This window comes from Peromyscus leucopus, chromosome 14 (assembly GCF_004664715.2).
Source record: "Peromyscus leucopus breed LL Stock chromosome 14, UCI_PerLeu_2.1, whole genome shotgun sequence".
In the NCBI taxonomy this organism is placed as follows: domain Eukaryota; kingdom Metazoa; phylum Chordata; class Mammalia; order Rodentia; family Cricetidae; genus Peromyscus; species Peromyscus leucopus.
In genome coordinates this window covers 51935267-51954412 of record NC_051075.1, presented here as the reverse complement: position 1 = coordinate 51954412, position 19146 = coordinate 51935267, and the positions used below count along the sequence as shown (strand labels likewise).

Sequence of the window (19146 nt, the reverse complement as noted above, 5' to 3'; positions counted from 1 at the left end):
TTTATTTTTATTTTTAAAATTCTTTAGGTTTTTTTTTTTTCTTTCAGAATTTCTTGCTATGTAACCCTGGCTGCCTAGAACTCACTCTGTTGACCAGGCTGACCTTAAACTCAGAGATCTGCCTGCCTCTGCCTCCTGAGTCCTGAGATTAAAGATATGTATGCCACCACACCTGGCTGAGATTAAGCAAATTTTATAATTCAGTAAAAAGTACACTAGCTGGCTTACTTTTTCCTTATCTTAAAGAATTTCCCTAGGGCTGGGGAGATAGCTCCATCCATAAAACACTTGCTGCAAAAGTATGGGGGCCCGTGTTGATCCCCAGAACCCACATTAAAAGGCTAAGTGCAGTGTGTGCTTGTAGACCCAGTACTGGGTGTGTTGTGGGAGGCCACCAGAGATGACCACTCAGACAGTTTGTAGCCAAAATTGAAAGTCTTTATTCCATCTAGCTGGGGCCATACCCAGGTATTCAGGGGCCTGGGTGTGCTGAGTATCCAGAGCACAGGGTTTTTAAAGGCAGAAACCACTCCTGGCATCTGGATTGGCAGCCGCCCAGGGGCTCCACAGAAGCAGGCAGCTGAGGCTAAGGGTTAGCTGTAGAAGTTTGCACACAAACACCCTGAGTTAGCTGGGACATCCTGACCTCGGGCTCCTAGAATAGACTCGGGTAATTTTCCACGAGATTCTCCATCAAAGAGATCAGATTCTAGTTAAACCTGAAATGGCCTCTGCAAGAACACAAGATGGAGCGACCTCTGTACTGTCTTGCCCCGTCACAGGGAGATAAAGACAGGTGGATCCTTGGGGCTTGCTGGCCCCGTCAGTCTAACCTAATCCAATAAACCTCAGGTCTCGGTGAGAGACCCTGTCTCAAAAAAAAAAAAAAAAAAAAAAAAAAAAAAAACCAAGTACACAGCTCCTGAGGAACAGCACCTGAGGCTGACCTCTGACCTCCAAAAGTACACACACAGGATTGCTTACACCCCCACATGCTAACAAACAAAATGAAGTAGAATAAGGTAGAAAAGATCAATTATTAGATACTGATTTGTTGATTTATTTAGCAATTCACTCAATGCACTGCTTGTACTGCCTGTGTGTGAAGCGTGACTTCACTTGATACCCGGAATAGAATGACCTGGAAATACAGCTGAAACAATGGGTCATTGCCCTAACAGCCTGTGGACTGCCGGGGGTGGGGTGGGGAGAGGTGGACGGGAGGGGGGGGTTGCTTCTGTAAACTCTTGGTCGCTGGACTGCCCCATGTTGTGGTTTTAGAATATAAAAGGAAAGCACAGACTGGGTCAGAGTTGGGAGCGCTCAGGAGCTGTCCTGGCTGTCCCCACTGGTGACATCTTCCTCCTCTCTCACTGGTGTCAGGATGCTTACTCCAGAAAGATTCCTGCAGCCTAAGGAATGTTCTTTTTTTTTTTTTTTTTTTTTTTTTTTTTTTTTTTTAGGAATGTTCTTTTTTAAACAAAATTGTAAGATGTGTTTTAAACAAGATTTGTGTGTGTGTGTGTGTGTGTGTGTGTGTGTGTACATACAGGTGCTTCCAGAGGCTGGATGAGGGCATTGGATCCCCTGGAACCTGAGTAATAGGTGGTTTCAAGCCAGCTGATGTGGGTGCTAGGAACAGGCCCTCCCTGGTCCTCTCCAAGAGCAGCAAACACTCTTATCTACTTAACCCATCTTTCCATCCCGCAAGATGGTTTTATGATGTACATTATTAAAGGTTAGTGAAACCTTTGCTTTGCTCAGATGCTCAATGCTGGTCAGCTGAAAAATTAGCAGTGACTGGCATTGTTGAGGTGAAAGCTTCTGGAAAGTGCTTCCTGAGAGGCTGCACCCAGAAGCTGTGTTCTAGATATGAGGAAGGTTGTTCTTATACTGACAGCTGGACTCTGAAGTGTAAGAGTCATCCAGTTGGGACTGGTTTTGAGGACATGCAGGGGTCATGGAGAGCAGTCGAGGCTTGGCAGTCTGTGGCAGGAAGGGCTGGTGTCCCCGAAGAGAGCCCAGGAGAGGCCATTGGTGAAAGTGCAGCCCAGTTGCAGCAAGGGACCCCAGCAGTTTTGGAAATGCCAGCACCATGGGATGGAGGACCACCAAGAACAGCAGCAGCAGTGGAGTGGAGCCAGCCAGGCCTAGATGACAAGCTGTGCGTGCCACAGAGAGCAGAGCTGGAGTGTTGCTGGAGGGCTTCTCTCCAGGTTCCCCAAGCCCTGCAGTCCCACAATACACTTATAAAATAATCACTCAGACGCTTATCACTTATAACTGTATGGCCGTGCAGCTTCGCTACTGCTATCCCCATTATAATCTATACCTGCCACCTGTGCTACCTTCTCACATGCTGCTTGTCCTGCAGTGCTGCAGTGTCTCCCCCTCAGCCCGATCCCGAATCTCCTCTCCCTGTCCCCCTCTCCTGCCTGCACCTACTTCCTGCCTGTCACTGGCCATCAGTGTTTTATTTATATAGAGCAGTATCCACACAGGAAGTGACCAGGCCCTTTGGAGGAGCCCGGAAGATCGTGAGTGGATCCTAGATAATTGGGTATTGAGTTGTTTATGCTGTTGGGAGTTGGTTCTGCTTTGTTCGGATTGTGACTGTGCCCTGGTTCTTCCCTCATGAAGAAAGTGTTGAACTTAATTTTGATTTTTACAGGAGCCCACAGCTGAAAGACTTTGAACTTTTTGAAGAGATTGGATATTTTAAAGAGACTGAGGGATTGGTTTAATAGTGCGCCTTTTGGAGCTCACTTGGTTGGCCTGAGAGAGGAGTGCTTTTAAAGTTATGTTTTATATTGTGATATCAATATTAATGTGCCATCTTGGGGATAGATGAGAGAGGACAGGCTTTAATTGAAAAGCGATGTGCTGTGTGTCAAGTTGAAAAGGGGTCAGTTGTCCTGGCTGGTTTTAGGTCCACTTGACACCAGCTAGAGTCATCAGAGAGGAGGGAGCCTCAACTGAGAAAACGCCTCCATCAGACCCAGCTGCTGGGCATTTTCTTATTTAGTAATCAATGGGGAAGGGCCCAGAGCATGGTGGGTGGTGCCCCCCCCCAGGGCTGGTGGTCCTGGGTTCTATAAGCAAGCAGGCTGAGCAAGCCATGGAGAGTGAGCCAGTAAGCAGCACCTCTGCACCTCTCCATGGCCTCTGCCTCCAGGTTCCTGCCCTGCATGAGTTCTGGCTCTCACAGCTTTGGTTGATGAGCTGTTACAAGAACTGTGAATGAAACAAACCCTCTCCTCCCCAAGTTGCTTTTGGCCATGGTTTCATGACAGCAGTGGGAACCCTAAGTAGGACAGTGGGTGAGCTCCTGAACGGGCCGATGAGGCAGAAGTCATTGGCTCTATCTCAGGAGCCATTTGGGTGTGGCCCATGTCTGGGTGGACTTCTGGCCCTCGTGCTATTTTGTTGAGTAGACAATATTATCGTATCAGCTGTTTTTCTTGAGACTAGACATTTGGATAAGGTTCCAGGGACCATGAGGTGTTAGGTTCCAGATGTCTATCTATATCATGCCTTTTAAGCCACTGGGGCCAGGCTCCAGGTCGTCACAGCTGGCTTGTTAAAGCCCGAGAATTTAGCCTTTGTTTGGGGGCCTATTGTTTCTACACCAAGAGCCAAGTTCCCCAAACAAACCAGCTTCCAGTGGCCTGAGGATGGAACCCCTGGTCTTTATCTTTACACCAAGCCTCTGACATACCCCACAGGTATTCATAAGGAATTGCCTGGACCACCACAGAGGCCAAATCTGCAATGACTGACATGTCTCATCCAGAATAGGATTTCCAGATGACAGACAGGTCACCTTAAGTCACTTGCAGATTACTTAGAGTGTGTACTACAGCCATCAATGCTGCCTTCACAGCTGTGGTGTACTGTGTGGGGGTGATGACATGAAAAAGTCTACATATATAAGTCTACAATCAGCGGCAACCACAAGATAGAGCCCACATAGACGAAGGACCATTGTTTATGCTTTCAAGACCATGTTTTTTAATTGTTTGTGTGTGGGGGGGGGGTATGAACAGGGGGGTATGAACACGTGTGTGCGGGTGCTCAAGGGAGTCAGAGGAGAGCTCTGGGTCTCTTGGAGTCACAGTCAGTTGTGAGCTGTTTGGTTCAGGTGCTGGGAAGCAAGTGTAGGTCCTGTAAGAGCAGTGTGTGCTCTGAACTGCTGGGCCATTGTACCAGCCCCTGTTGATGGTGGTTTAAGCAATAGGTAATCATTTATTTTTTTAATCAGCCATTTAGCAAATAATGACTGAACTCCAGTGATGAAACAGTGACTTGGCCTTTCTTTCAGAGCTCCAGCTCTTGCCACCTGCAGACTGAGCCATGACAGGAGATCAGCTTCTGCCACACCTGACATTTTCTATATCATTCCCCTCCCAGACTGATAAGGCCTGCATTAAAAAAAAAATTGGGGGGTAAACCTTCACATTGATATTAAACACATACACACACACACAACACACACACACAAACACACACACACAGTGGAGGCTATTCCCAGGAGAGACCTGCATTAGAAATGTTTGCTGCAGGCCATAAAAATATACAAAGTAGGATCTCAGCTGATTATGACAAAGCTAATACCTGGAAGAAGCCAAGGGCCTTCCAGAGGTCAAGCTGAGGCTCAAGGAGCCTTGGTGATATTTGGCTTTTGATTATCAGCCGTTTTCTGCTATGAGTTTCTTGAGAATGTAGCTTTCCCATCATTTATTGGGCACCATTTCCCCTCTACTAAAGACTATTTAGATAACCTTGTGCGCGGACAGCTATGCACAGCCAGAACCCCAGTTCAAGCCTCCCTGTAATTATCATCATTGGCAACATCCGGCCAGGTCCATCCCCAGATGGAGAAAAGGACCTTATCAGAGATACCTCTGTACTCTCTAGAACAAACTTAAGCATCCAGGCTACCTGTTTGAGAAGGCCTGGCAGATGTGCCAGTTAAGCTCTACTTCCTCCTTTCCCAAACCTTACCTCTAGTTCCAGATCTCCCTTCAACTATCACCAGAGGCATCTAGCTGTACACAGGTTGCCTAGCAACTGAGCACACTTTCCCCCACCCTGCAGAAAAAAACGGCAGATAGCTTGGACAGATAGGAGCCACAGGAAAAAAGAAGACAGTTTTATTTTCTCACATTGACCTAGCAACTTAGAGATTTTTAACATTTTCTACCAATCATGTTTAAGATTATAGTTGAGCACATAAGATCTCTCTTCTTAGATATTACCCAAATTTAGTCTTTAGTTAATTCATTAGTCACTTTCCCTTTGGGTTGCAAATGATAATTAACAATTACTGCCCCTCTGTGTGATTCTTATCACCTCTCCGTTTGACCCTGGAAGCCTGACAATGATTGCCTGAGGAAACTCTTACCTGCCTTTATGACCACACAAGAATTCAAGCCTGGTGATCTTGCTTGACCAGGGGACTGTTATTGCTTGGGTTTGTTTGTAACTGGACTCCGGAGAGACTTAGGGAAAATGGAGAGATGGAGAACGGAGAGGGACAAGGAGGCTTTTGACCAGAGAGAATGGAATGGGGGGACAAGATGGAAGATGAGGAAGAGTCAGATGGGGAAGTCCTAGCTGGGTAAGGACAAGATGAAAAGGACCTAGAAGAGGCAAAATTTAGACGAGAGAACTTAGAGGGAGCAGTAGATAAATATAGAGAGAAATCAGGCAAGAAAGGAGCTAGGCACGAGAACAGAACTGAAGCTGTGTATATAGGATGTTATGCCAGAGGAATTAAAGCAAGTGGACTACAGAGCTTGGTGTGCTGAGATTCTATTTTCCAAAAATAGTCCTCGCCATTCATAGTTTCTCTCCTGAGCCCCTGGGAAGTATTAATATTAAGGCTTGTCCCTCTAATATTATACAAGAGATGTTAAATAAAGTAAAACTTAAATAAAATCACAGTTTTGCTGGCATTGTCCCCTCTTCACCACCCAAGTGTTTGTGGAAGAAAGTCTGGAGTTGCTGCCATGCATCCAACTGGGCCATGGCATGAGGCTTAGGCTCCCCTCCAAAGACGATATTAGCACCCACCAGGAGGTGCATGCCCGCCTTGCACAGGGGGAAGTAAGGGGGCTCAATATAATGCCCCGCTTCCGGGTAGCAGATGATCTGGGGCTTCTCCTTCCCATGGGCCTGCAAGCGTTTGGAGATCTCATTGGCATAGAATTCGCTCTTCCAATTGTGGTCATCCTGACCTACAATCAACAGGAAGGTCGTGTCTGACCTTTCCACGGGGATGAAGCTCTTCTGTTCTACCAAAGGGCTTTGCAGACCTTCCACAACATCCTGGAGGCCATCTTTGGTCATTCTGACTCGATTTCTCAGAAGAGACACTGGAGGGATCGTCTCATCCTTGTACTTTATGGTGTTTCCAACAGCAGCCACAGAGCCATTAATAATGACAGCAGCTTTGATGCCCTTCAGGAAGGAGGCCATCGCAAGGCCAAGTTCACCCCCTTTGGAAATGCCAAGCACTCCAACTCCTGGACCTTTTACCTGAGAAAGACACAGACGGAAAAAAATGAGAACGAGCCCACATAAGAGGTAGGTCAGTGGGTGGCCCTGAGCCTGAGTATGACTCTTTGCCATCCTGACTTTGGAAGGGTCATGGGCATCTGCGAAGCTCAGAGTCTACCTGCCTCTCAAAGGAGAAATCCCAGGAAAAGCCCTGTTTGAGATAATTAAATGGCTGGTAATAGATAATTAATGTGCCTGGTATATATATCTGTGTATATAAAGTCACAACCAGGTGTATATGAACAAAACAGAATCAACCTAAGCTGCTTTGGAAGGTTCTGAGTCACTACTAATTTCTTTCTGTATTTATTTTCTTTCTAGTAAGTGGTGATGGGTACTGAAGTGTTTACCGAGTTCGTAAGTGCTGGACTGATCCAGACAATTATCAGCAGATAATGTTTCAGTCTCCAGAATCAGGCTTCCCCCCTTTATTTTGTGTCAGCGTTCCCCATCAGTTGGGCAACTTCACAAACACGGAATTCTACAACTGCTTTTCCCTGTCCCCTCGCTCTCCATCCCTGTCCCTACACTGTATCTATGATCATGTGTAGACGTGGCCTCGTCTTCTCTGCCTGTCCATGCTGGGTCCACACCCACCAGTATTTGCTGAATGGATAAATACAATCCTATCAGTAAATGACAGGCACATTCCAAGAGCATGGGTCACTTAATGCGCACAACAAACCCGGAGGCTGGACACAAAATCATAGACACAAGACTGTGACACAGCTAAGGTGACAGACACGATGGTTTGTCTCGACCACCTCAGTGTGGGCGGGAAACGGACATTGCTGGAGGTAACCCTCTCCCCTCAGCAATCTGGGTCGCCCTATGAGAGATTCAGACTTCCATATACCCACCTTTTCTTTTTTTTTTCCGGAGCTGAGGACCTGAGGAACCCAGGGCCTTGCGCTTGCTAGGCAAGCGCTCTACCACTGAGCTAAATCCCCAACCCCAAAATTGAATTAGGAAGACTTTTTTTTTTTTTTTTTTTTTAAGGTTTATTTATTTATTATGTATACAGTGTTCTGCCTGCATGTATGCCTGCAGGCCAGAAGAGGGCACCAGATCTCATTGAAGGTGGTTGTGAGCCACCATGTGGGTGCTGGGGATTGAACTCAGGACCTCTGGAAGAGCAGTCAGTGCCCTTAACCACTGAGCCATCTCTCCAGCCCATCACCTTTTCATGCTCCCTGAAATCATCCCCAGTTAAATATACTTTGCTCTGTGGAGTTGGAAAAGACTAAATACTGATTGTTATAAGGCTTCAAGCTACTGGGTTGCAAATCCAACTTTGACTTGAGGAGGCACTTGGGACCCCAAATTTTAAACTGAAATACTGTATCAGCCAACCTGGGGGTGCCTGAGCAGGTAGTTCACAGCTTCCTCAAAGTACTCCAGGTGAAGGTTATCTATGTCCTTGGGGAGGTCATCGTAGTTATAATAAGCCAGAGCCATGACAGCAAAACCCTTCCCAGCCAGCAAACTAGCCCGATACTCCAGAAGGCCACCTCCAAGTCCAAAAATGTCCACGATCCCCGGAAAGGGTCCAGGTCCTTGGAAAGAAAAGCAAAAACAAAACATTCCCACCTTGCAGATTAATTTCCAAATGTCTTGGTACCTCATTCTTCTGTCTATGCAAGGGGCAGGGGAAGGACATGGGACATCCGAGCCTCTCTTCTTCCTTTTTTTCAAACTGTGTCCTGTTGGGTGAATATCAGTGTGAGATCTGGGACCTTACCTTGTCAAAAATGCCAGACAGGGACGCTGCCCTCCCCTACTGCCTCGACTCACACTTGTGGGTGGTCCAGCTGTCCTCAGGTCAGCAGCACAGTACAGAATGTGCAGCAGCCCTGAGTGGCCAGCACTGGTGACTTTCCGGGTGCCAAAAGGTGCTAGATGTCCCTAAACCAATGGCTTGGAATAAGTATGTTTCAAATTTTAGCAACACAGAAAAATTTTTTTGGAACCTTACAACTCAGAATCTAATGGCTTGAGTGCCCAAGTTTTGTGATATCAAATCGTCATTGGTCATCTTGGAATCTGGAAAACAAATTCTCACAACACCCACACTTTCTGTGTCCAAGGCTTATGATTTTCAAAACCATCAAATTGAAGCCACATTTCATGTACATTTGCAATTTTTAATTGGTGTAAAATTTATATTGTAGCTGAAGGTTTTCCTGTGCCTCGCCTGGGTTGCAGCCGCTCAGACCCAAGTAAACACACAGTGGCTTATGTTAATTAAAACTGCTTGGCCAGTAGCTCAGGCTAACCACTGACTAGCTCTTACACTTAAACTCAGCCCGTTTCTGTTAATCCATATGTTGCCACCTGTTCTGTGGCTTTACCTGTGTGCCATTACATGCTGAGCCCTGGGCAGCAGGCTGGCCTCTCCTGACTTAGCCTTCCTCTTCCCAGCATTCTCCTTGTCTGCTTATCCCACCTATACTTCCTGCCTGGCTACTGGCCAATCAACGTTTTATTAAACCAGTGTACAAAAGCATTATCCCACAGCACTAGATATTTATTTATTTAGAAACAGTCTCATGTAGCCCAGGCTGGCATTGGTAACCTTAAACTCCTGACCTTATGGCCTCTACTTCCCCATTGCTGGGGTTATAGGCATGGGCCACCACATCCTTTTTGGTACTGGGGATTAAATCTAGGGTCTCCTGGGTCCTAGACAAACACTTTACTTTTCATGTGTAGTAAAGTTTTAAAACTGAAGACCCCAGGTGATTATTTTTGTTCCTAATTGGAGGTGTGTGCTGTGTTTGTCCGTTGGAAAACACACTGAGGAATAGATCATAATTTTTTTTTTTACTGATTATTGAGGTTGTTGCTTTTCTTCCCTTATATTACAGTGCTGATAAATACTGTAAACTCCAAGAGCTAGGACTATGTATGCCAATTATATGCCCGGGTTATATATATTGTTTATAAATACAAACAGTTGATCTCTTAGAACAGTAAAGTCATATTCACATTCCTGAAAACTTTTTTTCTTTCACACATCAATATCTCCTGCACACCGCTACATCCTCCTCCAGAGTCACACAGACTTGGCTCATTTTTGATAGTTTCAGGTCGTCTGAAAAGCTGGATGTAGATAGGAACACTCCTAGAGGAGATAGGAACATCCTCTGGTGGGCGCCTGAGTTGTTTTCTTAGATGCGGAAAACACACTCAGAGATTGGAGCAAGAGAGTATCCTGGGCGTGGAACAGCCACAACAAAGGGCATTCTGGGAAGTTTTACAAAGCGGAGCTGGACTCGGTGGCTGCAGTTCTCACTGAATACAGATATGAGTGAGCCAAAAAAGGTCAGACTACAACATGACAGAGATCTTGGGCTATGGCAGGGAACTGTCAGTCAACCAGCCCAACTGATTACAGACTGTGAAAGTATACAGAAGGGAGAGAAGGGATTTCACAAACCAGGCAATGGTGGTGAACTTAGGAAGGAAGCATCCCAGGGTCTTCAGGGAAATCTGAACTTTAAAAATAGCGTTCTTATTGGGAGGGAGGTCAGGCCTTCAGACTAAAACTGAAGGAAACACAGTTGCCCATGAGGCCGGTAATAATAACTTCCCATGCAGGAGAGACCTTTTATTATGGAAAATCTTGAGTTCTGGAATACTTTTATTACTACTTAAATATGTAAACAAGTAAACACATTAAAGCATTTTAAAGTTTTTAGCCGAAGAACCACTTTCTCAGGTTTCAACATCACTTCCACGCCACTCGAACTTGCAAAACTCAGTTTTAATTGTTCTATAAGAAGAGCCATGATGTCCTTATCCTTAGACCTTCCCTAAATTGCCATTTCTGTCCTCATTTCAAAGGGACGGGAAACAACTGGTCAAATCCCCTGTGATTCACTAAACTTAAGTCCCTCTCAGAGCTGTGGCTCTTGTACCCCGGGAAAGAGTTACCTCGGCATCACCCAAGAAACAAAACTCCACGGCCCTCCACACCTACGCTTTCACATTCCGAGCTCAGAGTCCTGCAAGTTACAAAGTTCCCCAGTGCTTGCGCTGCCCCAGGTTGCCTGAAGGACTGTTCTAGAACAGTCAATGCCAAACGTGAACCTGTGCACATCCACCCGCGGGGCGTACTATCACAGGGAAGATTTCTAGTTCAGGAGGCTTGGGCGAGCCCTGATCCTTTGCTTGCCTAAGCAACCTCAGATGTTGCTCCTGAGTTGACCTGCAGTTCAGGGTTCCCCCAGCCATGAACCCAAGTCAGAAAGGCTTTTCCAGGGGCCCCTGACCTCCAAGGACTCCTGGTGAGCGTGGCAGACAGGGAAGAGGGGCCCAGGCACCGCACCCACCAAGCATCCCGGGCTGCAAGCACAGGTGGGAGGCGGCTCACCTGGGGGCAGGAAGAGCGTGGCGCGCACACGGCCCTCGCGCACGGGCACGCGCCGCACCCCGGGGGCCATGAAGTGACGCTCGTGCACCGCCCGCGCCAGCAGCCGCCCGCCGTCGGGCTCGTGGCCGTCCAGCACCTCCAGCTCCACCACGAAGGGCGTCCGCACGTCGCGCTTGACCAGGCGCCAGAAAGGCCGCTCGGGCTCCAGGGCCCAGAGCAGCCCCATGGGCTCGAGCCCCGCGAAGCTGCCGCCCAGCGCGGGCGCGCGCGCCAGGTCCAGGCGGCCGTGGGCGTCGGCGCGGTAGCGCGCGTGGGCGCGGAAGCTCGCGCCTTTCTCGTCGCGCAGGGCGGCGCGCAGCGTGACGGGCTGCTCGGGGGCCAGGCCGCTCACGGAGATGAGCACCGGTTGGTCGCAGAGGCAACCATCCGCAGGCTCCAGGATCATTGTAGGCGCCATCCGGTTGTGGGCAGTAGATGCGTGCATTGTTTCAGGCGCTGGCTTTGCCCTGGTGCCTCTAGGCCTCCCAGGACTCGCTGTTAGAGCTTTAAGCCCTTCCGGGTTCTTTGGCGGCAGCCTCTGTGCGATGCCCCCTAGCGTTTGTTATATACTGCAGTGTGGGAGATGAGTAATGATTAATCTTGCTTTACACTCTGGTGAGAGGTGAAATCGTGTATAAAAGAAAGATTGAAAAAGATATCGTTCCAAAAACCTGGGTTGTGCCAAAGCAAACCAGGAAACTGTAATTCCAGTAATCCATGAGAAACGGCCATATGCTCTTACTCTTCTTCATGCCCTTACCAAGCCTTCTCTATACTTCTCCTTTCTCTAGACTTTGAGGAACCTGGAGCCACTTCTATAGAAATCAGACCTCCTGGGTCTGCTCCTTAATTACCTTCCAGGTAGTGGTGGTGGCGATGATGATGATGATGATGTGATGGCGGTGGTAGTTTTGAAATACTGTTTGACCTGGCTCAGGGTGACCTTGAACTTGCTATGTTACTGAGGCTGGCTTAGAACTCCTGATCAAGATGCATAATTAATTGACCTTAACTGAAGCGTTTTCCTGGGATGACTCAGTGGGCTAACATGTTAAAACTGTGCTAATACCAAGCAGGGAACTGATGTTTTCCAACTCAGCTGAGTGTCAGTTTGAGGCTGTATCAGTCAGAGTTCAGGCAAGAAGAAAGTTTACGCAGACAGGGTTATTTGAAAGGGGTTTGTAAAGGGACTTATGACCACAGCATGGACATCTGCCATGTAGAAACAGAGACCAAGGTTAGAAGGTTAGAGTTAACGCTGGGAAGCTGGGAATAGAGAAATAAAAGGGCTTGTTGCTGGACAGGAGACAGCTAAGCTGGGCCAGCGTTGGCAGCCAGACTGGCTTCCCCTGAAACTCCTTAGTAGCACAGGCAAGGGCATTTTTGCCCACTGGTATATTCTTGCTTCTGATGCACCTAATTGTAGCTGACTAAATTTTAAAGGTGGCCTCTTAAAAACAAAAACAAACAACAGAGCCAGGCGGTGGTGGCACACACCTTTAATCCCAGCACTCTGGAGGCAGAGCCAGGCGGATCTCTGTGAGTTCGAGGCCAGCCTGGTCTACAGAATGAGTTCCAGGAAAGGCGCAAAGCTACACAGAGAAACCCTGTCTCGAAAAACAAAAAAAAAAAAAAAAAAAAAAAAACCCAGGGGGTAGGGGTAGGGGCAAACAAAAAACATGACCTATTCCAGACTGCCCAGGCTATGAGTTACATATGAGGTAACCAAGGAAAACCACAGCTATGTGTTGGCGGCCATGGTAATTGTTAACTCTCTGTAGACAGTAAAGGAAAAAGGCCCACGGTAAAGCTATGAGCTGATCACATAACCTAGAAACCAAGAGAGCATAAACTACATGGTTCGAAGACTCCACCCGGGTCTAAGACTCCCAAGACCTTGGAAGGTCGGAGAGGAGCAACACTAGCCAGCCGTAACTACCAGCAGACAGACAGACAGACAGACACGGCCAAGAGCCAATCGTGCAGAAGTCAGAGATGGGCCGAGAAGGGCTTCAACCACCCCTACCTAGGCAAGCATGCGTGAACACCCGTCAACTCCCTGGTTGGGCAGGAAGAATGTGCATAGAATACCTGCCTTCCAATGGCTCAGCTCCCCATGCTCAGAGAATTAACCCATCTTAGTAGGAATTACCTCAATGTTGGTCCACTTTCTTCCACGAGCCCTATAAGAAGTCCCTAGATAAGTTCAGGGATTTTTTTTTTTTCTTATCTTGGGGACCTCTCCCGAAGTCTGTGTGAGCAGAACTTTCCAGAACTCTGCTTTCTGCCATAAATCTTTCAGCTTCATTCTTTAAAGCTTTCTGCCAATAATATCTACTCTTCAACTTTCGTTGGAGAATTCCATTCTTCAACTTTCCTCAACCAAGGACCCAGAGCTGACTCCTGAGTTACAGACATCTCAGATGAGGAAGATGAGGATGTCTTCCTCAAAGTTAGGAACCCCCCCCCCCTTTTCTTTAAACAATCAAAAACAGACGAACAGTCCCGGAAGCCCTAAAGGGCTGAGGCAGAGGACTGCCTGGGAAGAGCTGCAGATTTTAGAAGGATGCGCCAAGCAGCCCAGGCGATGATTCAGCCTGGTGAGAAGAAATACCTTCATCTCACGCTCCTCTTGTCCTACAATGCATTTCTGCCTGAGTCCCATCATAGTTTCACAAAACCTAAACAAGGAGCAGGAGGAAGAAGAGGGGGGGGGGAAGCAATCCAAGGCTCAATGAATTGTGATTTTTAAAAGTTGTACAATTAGACCTCAGGTCTGAAGTTTCCTCCAAAAGGCAGCTGTGGCCAGATGTGGGAAACTTGGCTAGCAAAGAGCTTGCTCGTTTAGTATATCCCTCAGCACAGAGGCGGAAATATATATAGCCAGGCAGATGCAGAAAGTCGCTTTCTACTGCCCTTGCCCATGCTGTGAAGACACAAATGGCTTCTGGCACCTGAGAGAGAAGCAGCTGAGGAGGCGACCCAGGTCTTGCCATGCCTAGTACCTTTGCTGGGGAGTCCTGGTGCTGGGAGCTGCTTGAAGAGGTTAAGGGGTGCTGCTCAGGTGTTACTCGTACCTTTCCACAGACAGTTGTGAGAGGAATTGGCTCTACGCGGACTTCACCAATTCCAGGCACCCAGTGAAATGGCTGCCCTAAATACCCAGATGACAGGCTGTCTCCAGAATTAACCCAAAATACGAATTCCTGTGCACCTAACTAGAGTCAAGCTCACGTCGTGAAGAGGCAGAATAGTTTTTCTGATCTAGAATAGCATTTCTCTGGCGACTTATGATCAAGACACTCCCAGAGGGTTTCTCTCTCAGAGGTCTCCAGAAGTCTCCCTGACTAAGGGACATGGGGTTCTGAACTCTGTGGAAAAGGCGGAGTTGCTGAACCTGGCATCTGGGTCAGAACTCATCCTGTCTGGACTGGAGTTGAGACATGTTTATTTGCCACTAGGTCCCCATGAGGAAAAACATTGGAGAAGTGACATTTCTCGAAGCACAGGTGAAAGGTAAGCTCTCAGCTGCCAAGTGGGGCAAAGTGCTGTCCACCTGTAGCATGCATTGCGGCTAAAAAGAGGCATGGTTAGAGACGTCAATCAAAGGCAGTAGATCGGAAAGGCCATTGTTCAGAATAGTTCCTATGGTGAGGCGCAGGAGACGGAACTAAATGTAAAACTCAGTCATCCGTGTTAAAATACCAGTCATGGAACTGAAACTAAGTTGTTCTCTGAATATGTTTCCTGGAGAAACCAGAGAGAAGAAATAGATTCCCCAAGCAGGCCAGGTTCAGGGCAGAAGACCGGAGTCCTGCGGCTCTTCCCTTACATGTGACAGTACCTCCATCTCCACACAAGTAACCCGAAGGACCAATATTACCCATTCCGTTCTCTTTCTACCTTTTCTTCTTTTTTTAATGAAGAAAACCACGTCAAAATGACCAAGCCTCTTTCTGCTCTTTTCCTATGAAACTCACCTCCTCTGTTTGGCTGATGAGAACACCTGTTTAAAGAATGCAGCACTGCCTGCGTCTAGAAAAACAAAATCATGTAAAATCTAAGTTGTTGGAAGTCCCATCCCGTCCCGCCATGTGCCCGCCCTCCCCGCACCCCCCCCCCCCCGCACCCATGACCAAGGAGGTCATCTGGCTAATTGAGAGGACTTTCCCTGTAGACACTGTCACCCTCTAAGTTCATTTACTTCACTGTGGCTCTGAGGCTTGTCCCCTTTTCTGATAAGCCAGGGGGACAGACTCCTGTGCCGTAACTCTGCCCCTCATGTCCCCAGGTCTGATTCTGTTGAGTAGAGCTCTTATGAGTGACGTAGGGGAGCTAGCTCCTTCTCTTCCATTCTTGCTAACATTTGAATGAACGTTTTCCTAAAGATAGCAGTAACTTAATTTCAGGTATATCCCAGAGTCAATAGCACCACGTCAGTTTCTGAATTACTGTATTTAGTCTATGGTGTATGAGATTTCAGCATCAGGGGAAGTTGGCGGGCTGTATAAACATCTCTGCTGTTCTTGGAAACGTGTGTAGCTGTAAAATGTTTTCAAAGTTGAAAGTTCAGATCCTCTGTGGTAGTTTAACCATTCTTAGAGCTGGCTCAATTTTATTCTGCCTTTTTATGTTTTGTAGAGGAGAAGGCTCCAAGGTAGACAGCTTGTGGTCATCCAGCTTGTCCTCGATCTGCTGAAATGCAGCTTATTAAAAGGTAGAGGCTTCGAAAGCCTCACACTTAGCTTTAAGGGACAGTTAGTTTTCCATACCTGTGACAAACCACAGCTACTCAGCTTATTAATACGAGGGAGAAAGGATGGTTTTGGCTCCTGGTTTCAGAGCTCTCATTCCACGGTAGTTGGGCTTTGGGTCTGTGGTAAGACAGAGCACCAGTGCAGGACACCTGTGGCAGAGCAGAGCTGCTCCCTCCCTGCATGGCAGCTGGGAAGCAAGGAGGGAGAGGAGGGGCAAATCCCCCTCAAGGGCATGCTCCCTGTGGCCTCACTTTTCCCACCCACCGGGCTCCACCTCCTAAAGGTTGTACCACTTCCCATTAGCACCACAGACTGGAAACCAAGTCTTTGGAGGACATTTGAGAACCAAGCATAATGGAAAGATTGCCTTGACTAAGGATAATTAATTAAAATGGAAGGCACAGTTTTCAAAATGATCACTGCCACTGTGTGCAAAGTCTTGTCATCCTGGTGACAGCTGGGTGTCCACCTCTCATGATTCACTTCTCAAAACCCTTGTCTTTAAGTCCCCTAGTTGAGAGCTTGCCAAGACCTTTGCCCTAATTTCAGCTGATACTCAAGTTGAGAAATTAAATGTTTTACGGACCATTGATTACTTTTATAGTTTTATGGGATGGCCAATAAGCATTGCCACAGAGTTGGGGCATAGATCTGTTGTATAAACAGAAGAAAACAAGTGTAGTGGTACATGCCTTTAGTTCCAGCACTGAGTAGGCAGAGGCCAGCCTGGTCTACATAGTGAGTTCCAGGACAGCTAGGGCTAATAAAGAAGGAGAGAGCTGACTCCTGCAAGTTATTTTCTGACCTCCCCCCACACACATTAAATGTAATGAATAAATGTGCTTGTAAATAAATGTGTGCTAACATTATGAGAATGCCTTCATTTTTATTGCTTAACAAAAGTTTACTTAAGGCATGTGAACTAGAAGTGATTTGGGTTAATTACTATAATCTAAAGTTTATTTATATGAGTGTCCCTTTATTCATAAGATAATTCGTTGGGAAATATTCTTTTAAGGTGTGTTGCTTTTGTTTATGTTGCATTTGTTTAACTCTGAAGTTGTGTTACTGTGCCTGTGTAAAACACCTGATGGTCTAATAAAGAGCTGAATGGCCAATAGCAAGGCAGGAGAAAGGGTGGGCAGGGCTGGCAGGCAGAGAGGATATATAGAGGGAGAAAACTGGGAGGTAGAAGGAAGTAGCCAGAGAAGGAGGAGGACATCAGGGGCCAGCCACCCAGCTACACAGCCAGACATGGAGTAAGAAGAAACACAGAAAGTTATACAGGAATAGAAAAGGAAAAGCCCAGAGGTGAAAGACAGACAGGATAATTTAAAGTTAAGAAAAGCTGATAAGAAACAAGCCGAGCTAAGGCTGGACATTTATAAGTCAATAATAAGCCTCCATGTGTGATTTATTTGGGAGCTGTATGGTAGGCCCCCAAAAGAGCAAAAAACAACCAACAACAGTAATTAGAACAGAATCCCTTAGGGGATTTTACCATGTGAACAACCGGAAAAAAAAAAAAGTAACATGCACACATGTGGCACACAAACACATATTCCCAAAGATCCGCAGCTTTTATTTTAGAATTCTAGTCACTAGACAAGAGGGGCCGATGAGTTGGTTCAGTGGTCAAAAGCACTAAATATGCAAGCTTGAGAACAGAGGTCATCACTGGAACCCATGACAGGAGAGAACAGGCTCCCCAAAGTTGTCCTCTGACCACCTACACACACACACACACACACACACACACACACACACACACACACACACATGCACGCACGCATGCACGCACGCACGCGCACACACACACGCGCACACACACTAAAAATTAAATTTATGAATTTATTAATACGAATCTAACCCATCTGTATTTCCTACAAAATGAGATAAATTAGCATCTACTATAATCTTTTCAAGGCTGTGGACCTTTTAGGTTAAAACAATCTCCATAGTAATTTAGTTCAAAAGCTTCTTTTCCTATCTTTATTACCCTTTTCCACCCTCAAGTTTAGGGCATAACTCTTACATGTTTTCCTTTTAGCTTGAATGGGACAAAATAACAAGGTTTCAAGTGACCTTGAAGAGAAAAACAAAAAACTTTTGTTTCTTTCTTTGCTAGTTTAATCAACATGATGAGAAGCATTTTCAGAAATGTTTTTTTGGAAAAATTATTTAAAGGCTCTCCCTGCTCCACTGAGGTGGCAAAATAATCACATCTTGTGTTTTCGTTTTGTGTGTGTGAGCGTGGCACATGCACACATGTAAATTCAGGTACATGTGCCTATGCACGCACATGGGCCAGAAGAGGCTCGCTGGTGTGCTCCCCCATCTCTCTCTCTCTCTCTCTCTCTCTCACCTCGCCAGTTCCTCAGCTGATCCTGTTTCCTCAGACTGGAAGCTTCTGAGTCCTCATCCAAATGGATCTCAGCCGAACTGCTTCTCGAAAGCCAAAAAGCTTAACCAGGCTCTAGTTCCTGGTCCTCACACCTTATATACCTTTCTGCTTCCTGCCATTGCTTCTTGGGGTTAAAAGCATGTGCCACCATGCCTGGCTGTTTCTAGTGTGGCTTAGAATTCACAGAGATCTGGATGGATCTCTGCCTCCAGAATGCTAGGATTAAAGGTGTGTGTGCCACTATTTTCTGGCCTCTATGTTTATCTAGTGGCTGTTCTGTTCTCTGACCCCAGATAAGTTTATTAGAGTGTATAATATTTTGGGGGACACAACACCACCACACTTGCACACAAGCATTTTTACCTGCTGAGCCATCTTGCCAGCCCAGAAAAAGTTTTCTATGACATGAGAGTTTTCAGAAATGAAGACACACCAAAAACCCTGTGTGTTTTCATGCCTAGGTGAAGAGTACACAGGCATGTAGAATTATCTGTGAACAAAGCAGACAGGATCTAATAAGTAACCCAACAGGAGACTTTGAATAATTTGCCTCTGTATCTCTGTACCTTCAAGTGTAAGGATGTTCCTAAGGAATGGTAAATAACACCTTAAAAACAAACCAAAAAAAAAAAAAAAAAAACAGCACCAAGAAACCACAATATCTAATCTTTAATACTTTATATTAAAAAGACACATACTCTTTTTTTTTTTTTCTAAGACAGGGTTTCTCATGTAGCTTTGTGCCTTTCTTGGATCTCGCTCTGTAGACCAGGCTGGCCTCGAACTCACAGAGATCTGCCTGCCTCTGCCTCCCGGTGCTGGGATTGAAGGTGTGCGCCGCCGCCGCCGCGCCGCGCACCACCACCACCACCACCACCACCACCACCACTGGGTTGAAGAAATGTACTCTTACTAATGGTACATGGTAGAAAACCCCTTTCCCAACTCCTGGAGCAACATTGGATAGTCCTCTATTTTAAAAATACTATGTAATAACTAAACATAGCCAT

General features: G+C 46.6%; 1 protein-coding gene across 2 annotated transcripts; it reads right to left on the bottom strand.

Annotated features, from left to right (window-relative positions):
• Positions 1–5840: 5840 nt before the first annotated feature.
• LOC119086091 (acyl-coenzyme A thioesterase 1-like) lies at positions 5841–11533 on the bottom strand. Of its 2 annotated transcripts, none has more exons than XM_037210706.1 (3): positions 10937–11533; positions 8152–8264; positions 5841–6540 (listed from the first exon to the last, which is right to left on the bottom strand). In XM_037210706.1, exons 1-3 carry the CDS (start codon positions 11418–11420, stop codon positions 5941–5943), a joined length of 1197 nt encoding a protein of 398 aa, XP_037066601.1. In that variant the 5' UTR covers positions 11421–11533; the 3' UTR covers positions 5841–5940. The 2 variants fall into 2 exon arrangements, with proteins under 2 accessions (XP_037066601.1, XP_028732837.1); XM_028877004.2 differs by lacking the exon at positions 8152–8264 and adding an exon at positions 7915–8117 and having other exon boundaries at positions 10937–11527.
• Positions 11534–19146: the final 7613 nt, after the last annotated feature.